Raw genomic sequence first — 5,421 nt, forward strand, 5'->3', positions numbered from 1 at the left:
AAGTATGTCTTTCATCTTGATGCTATTTTTATAAGAATGCTCTAATGTTTATTTCATGCTGTCTCTGCATCTTAGACGCGGTGATGGGAAAACTTTGCTGCACATTTCTCCCTTTGTATAACCACTTCTCCTTTTCGTTATTACTCAATGCTCCTGTAGTGGTGTGGATGGCGCCTCTCAGTACAGCTGACACTATTATATCAGTGACGTTGCGTCTGATTGATGAAAGTAATATCTTATTACACAGTTCAGATCATTGTAGAGACTGATTTTTATTTCAGTTATGAAACAACATTGTCAGAAATAAATAATTTAAAGTATGTGTTTACATGAATGGATATGTTTTGTCATTTAAAATTCCCTGGTGGTCTAGGGTAGTGAAAGGATTCATTGTAAATTTCCTGGTGGGCTAGGGTAGTGAAAGGTTCATTGTAAATTCCCTGGTGGGCTAGGGAAGTTAAAGGATTCATTGTAAATTCCTTGGTGGGCTAGAGTAGTGAGAGGATTTATTGTAAATTCCCTGGTGGGCTAGGGTAGTAAAGGGATTCATTGTAAATTCCCTGGTGGTCTAGGGTAGTGAAAGGATTCATTGTAAATTCCCTGGTGGGCTAGGGTAGTGAAAGGATTTATTGTAAATTCCCTGGTAGTCTTAAGGCCCCCTAAAGTTGTCTGAATCTGCCAATATAGTTCGGTCAATAATCTAATATGAATGGAAGCAACGGTTAACTGATGTTCAGGAGAGATGTTAACCACGCATGTCCGATTTTGGACTGCCGATTGTATTGTTTCCCGAGATAAGCCACCAGCCGACATTTCAGCCGGTAGCTTTCTCATACCGAACACAGGAGTGCTCATTCGAGTGTGTGCTACTGTGTATGGGAGTATCGTCTGGCGGTCAAACAAAGGATCGATTAATGCATTGTTCAGCTGACAGCCATTTAATGTGTATGGCCAGTATTAGGTACTGAGAGGATTAGTTGGAAGTGACTTGGTAATCTAGTGTAGTGAAAGAATTCATTATATGTAAATTTTCTTGTGTTCTTGGATAGTAAAAGGATTAATTGTAAATTCCATGTTGACCTAGAGTAGTGAAACAATTCAGTGTAAATTCCCTGGTGGTCTAGGGTAGTGAAATGATTCATTGTAAATTCCCTATTTGCCTTTAGTGGTGAAAAGACTTGTACTAAATTCCCTGATGGTCTAGGGTACTGAAAGGATTCATGTGATTTATTATAAATGTCCTGATAGTCTAGAGAAGTAAAAGGATTCATTGCAAATTCCCAGGTGGTCTAGGGTAGAGAAAGGATTAATTGTAAATTGCCTGGTGGGCTAGGGAAGTTAAAGGCTTCATTGTAAATTCCCTGGTGGGCTAGGGAAGTTAAAGGATTTATTGTAAATTCCCTGGTGGGCAAGGGAAGTTAAAGGATTTATTGTAAATTCCCTGGTGGGCTAGGGTAGTGAAAGGATTTATTGTAAATTCCCTGGTGGGCTAGGTAGTGAAAGGATTCATTGTAAATTCCCTGGTGGTCTAGGGTACCAAAAGAGTCATATTATTCATTGTACATTTCCTGGTAGTCTAGAGGAGTGAAAGGGTTCAAATGCAAATCCAGTGGTGGTCTTGGGGAAAGAAAGGATTCATTGTAAATTGCCTGGTGGTCTAGAGTAGTGAAATGTTTCATTGTGTGTTCCCTGGTTGTCTAGAATAGTGATAGGATTCATTGTAAATTCCATGGTGAATTCAAACTTCAAGAAATCTAGATAGTTTTGGGGGGCTTACATGCTAGGTAAGGTAGTTGCTAAGTTTGCACTCCTCACTATAAATTCTAATGAAATCAATCAGCATTACAATCCCACTAATTGCTAGAATCATTACTTTGGATGCTTACTTAGGTCTATTCTTAATGATCCGTCATCTATAGTGACAACATCATAGTGGTCATGTGACACTTTCTTATATTTAGCATTTGCCCCTCTACCCCATTCGTGAGCAGAGAGTAGAAGTCTTACCATTATCCCATGACCAGTATTATCAAGAGAAGTGAAGCTAATGGGCATTCTGGAATAAGAGCCCAGAGGTCTGCTGTTCTGTCCACTTTGGATTTTCGGGCTGTGTTGAAATTTTTTGGCTGTCGTCATCTTCCCAATTTTTTGGCGGGCAACTTTTTCCATGTGAATGTCTAGTAACTGCAGATATAAATCATTTGCATTCCCTATGTTACTGCGTAGTTTGTGCTCCCTCTAAATACATATTCCATTTTAAGCAAGTAAAGCTGGAAAGTATTGCAATACTTGTCCTTACCTTTTTCAAGATTTCTTCAAAATCAGCATATAGATATCTAAAAACCCATGAGGAATGGATACACAGAGTATATTTCATAATTCAGTAATATTTGTAGGGACTAGCTGTATGAATGTGTAGATACTGTTATAATTCCTAAATATAGACAAACAGCGTCTTCAGAGAAGAATGGGACTAGAACTCTAGTGCCACCTATTAGTAGTAGGTTGTTGGAAGGGGTTGTCTGGCCTTGGGGTACAAGTCTGCTCACCGCACAATGTGAGGATTGTCCGGCGCCAAGAGTGGGCGGTCATGTGACCACAAGTTTGTGATTTGCACATTTCCGGCTACACTCCAAATAGACATGTCTGGCCTTGCTCAATACACGTACATTGACGAGGCCGCATACGTCTAGTCTGCATGTGACTGCATGTATGCAAATCACATACTTGAGGTTATGCTGGTGACTCGCCCCCTGGGCCGTGGGACACTCGGATCCGGGCAACAGGGCAATAATGGGGGTAGTAGTGGCAACCCAGTCCGTGGCTCAGGGTGGTCAGACCAGTGGCAGTCTTCTATAGGGTTTTTATGATTAATGTCCGACTACGCCACCCGTGGATTGCGGTCAGGGATGACCGCCGCTGCAAGGCAGACCGCTGAGGCTGATGTTGGTGTGCAGCACAGGGATAGGATAACTCCCTACGGGAATAGTGTAGCCTCAGGGCAACGTAGGTGGATGGTGGGGATTGTAGTGCAGGGCGTCCCAGTACCGTTAGTGCTGGCGTGGTAAGAAACACAACGACAACGTGTTGCAGTCCAGCGTCTTTTACTCACAGTTCGTATACTCCAAGCCACTTCTGTACAGGTAGTGACTGCCCAAGCCGTGCTGCGTCCACCAGGTGAGGGGCTCGGTCAACCCCCAGGCAATTCAGGAGTATGGCACAGAACTCCCTTCTATCCTTCCTCTGGCCGTGCCCCACCAGTGACCAAACTTCTGTCCGGCTGCCTCGGGCCTTCTCTGGGAGAACTTGGCGCCAGCTTCCCTGGCCCTATGCGGTGCCTTCCTAGTAGGATTAGCGAGGGGTCGCACCAATAAATGATCACGACCTCCGGTTCTTGGTTGAGGATTATTTGCCTCCACCAACTTGGGATCCGGTACCCTTTTCTTGCCTGACCCGTCGCCCGTAATCTCCTAGGTCCTTAGGGTCCTTTCTACCTTCGTGTTTCTGGGCCTTTCTTATTCTTTTGGTTCCTTCTCTTTCTATTCTGTTCCTTTCTCTTTTCTCTCTCTCGCCCTGCCCGTGTCCTAGGCCTGGCTCTGGAGCTCCCCTCCTCCTCCACTCTCACTTTCTAATCACAGACTGAACTTCTTCTCTACAACTAAGATGGTGCCCACCTTTTATACCTCCTCCTCCGTGTCTGAGCTCAGGTGACCTGCAACCAATGAGCTACTTCCTATGCCCAGAAACCAGCCCCTATCTGCTCCCACATCACTAGGGTTCCCCCCCTCCCCACTCCAGCCAGGGACATAGTCAGTCGTGCCTGCATACTAATGGGAGCACCGTAGAGCTGTCCCCCGGAAATGAGGAGTGTATATGTGTGCAGCTAACTGAGCCCTGGTCCATACTCCATCCTTACCCGGGAGTGGAATACCACACCTCTGGTTGAGGTGCAATACCCCTGTAGCGGCCAAACCCTCGGGGTGCTACACTGGCACCGAAGAAACCTCACAGAGTGCAATGCGTGCGCTGTGAGGAGTGACTGCAGTCTTGTACCCAATGGCCAGACAACCACTTTAAATATAGGCAGCCATTTTTTATCATGACACAGCAGTTTTGTTTGGATCCTCTTGGTGACTGACCTGAGAAACATACCGGACTCTTATTTCCTCCTTCTGTAGCATTAGGCTCTGTACCTCAAACATATCTGACACATGGCGGGCAGCCACTCCTACTTGACAGGCCACGCTGGCCAGCGTCTGTGTGACTAGAGACATGGTGCTCTCCAGGGCCTTACGCTTGTCAGGAGCCTGAAAAGACAGTATGGGGAGAATCAATGTAAGGTTTTTTTTACTGATATTGCTGTAACGTGGCAGAGGGGACATACTCGTCTCCCCAGCCCGTTACATGAAGGTGGGGGTCCTAGCTGGGTGTATGGACTTGTGCCGGGGGGGCGCTACGCCCTTGCAGGCCACATGTAACCAATGACGTTGGTTTGCCAGGACCAGATTTTCACAATTCAGTAACAGAGACCACCAGTCAAATGATATCTTGGTAGGGGTTACACTGTATACAGGAGATAGTGGGCACAGATCTTGATGAACATTTCCTTTGTAACACAGAGCATTTTCCACACACAGTACCAATTCCTTCCCCCTTTCCCTCTTATCCTTATCTTCAACTCTCCTTTTCACTTCTCTGCAGCCCAGCTCAGTACTACAGTCCTGTTTGTAAGAGTCCTATGCTCAACCCACAGTTCCATGTCCTTTTCCCCTTAGGGGAGCTACTTTGCCACTATGGCCGCTACTTATCTCTTCTGTCTCTGACGCTCTGCAACTCCTGCCCAGGGCACTCTCTTCGTCTTACGTACTATGTGAGTTACAAACTCTAGGCCGTACTGTTAGGGGTCTTGACATAGGACCCGTCTCCGATCAATCACTCTGTTCTTTCAGTCACTTCTCTTCTCAGCTCAGGATCTTGCTTTCCTCTGGCGCTGTCGCCTCTCTCATTAGGGACATCCACGTCATGTGGCACTGCTCACACTAGACCTTAGGTCTTTTCTCTGCGCACACTGGGCCCTTTCTAACTTCCTGAAAGGAACTGTCTCTTGTCCCTTCAGCTTATCCCCTCCCACTCTGTGCTAGTCCCAACCATTCATTAACACTAACTGTCCCTGTTAGCTACCTGTTGCTCTGCAGAATACAATACCAACACCTTAACGCATTTCACAGTTCACATTACACATCATATCAATATACTTGTTCTTCAAGAGGGTACGTGAGCAACATGTCCATCTCCTTACATTGCTATAAAAAAATTATAAACAATTTTTTAGAAGCTGGTATGCAAATTGCCTCTTCAGAGAGTAAGATTATTTGAACTCTAGTGCCATCTATTAGAAGTTACAATCCTTTAATCTTTAAC

General features: G+C 45.2%; 1 protein-coding gene across 5 annotated transcripts in view; it reads right to left on the reverse strand.

Annotated features, from left to right (window-relative positions):
• The window catches only part of ABI3 (ABI family member 3), an 88,940-nt gene that overhangs the window by 79,988 nt on the left and 3,531 nt on the right, over nt 1-5,421 (reverse strand). For 4 of the 5 annotated variants that reach the window (XM_073681076.1, XM_073681075.1, XM_073681074.1 and 1 more), the window contains exons 2-3: nt 4,140-4,307; nt 2,008-2,184 (exon numbers count right to left, since the gene is read on the reverse strand). In XM_073681076.1, coding sequence (XP_073537177.1) covers nt 2,008-2,184; nt 4,140-4,307 — 345 coding nt within the window. The remainder of the gene's footprint in view (nt 1-2,007; nt 2,185-4,139; nt 4,308-5,421) is intronic. The other variant, XM_073681077.1, reaches the window with a different exon arrangement.

Source organism: Phyllobates terribilis, unplaced genomic scaffold (assembly GCF_046119375.1).
Source record: "Phyllobates terribilis strain yellow unplaced genomic scaffold, ASM4611937v1 Scaffold_5__5_contigs__length_657084704, whole genome shotgun sequence".
In the NCBI taxonomy this organism is placed as follows: Eukaryota; Metazoa; Chordata; class Amphibia; order Anura; family Dendrobatidae; genus Phyllobates; species Phyllobates terribilis.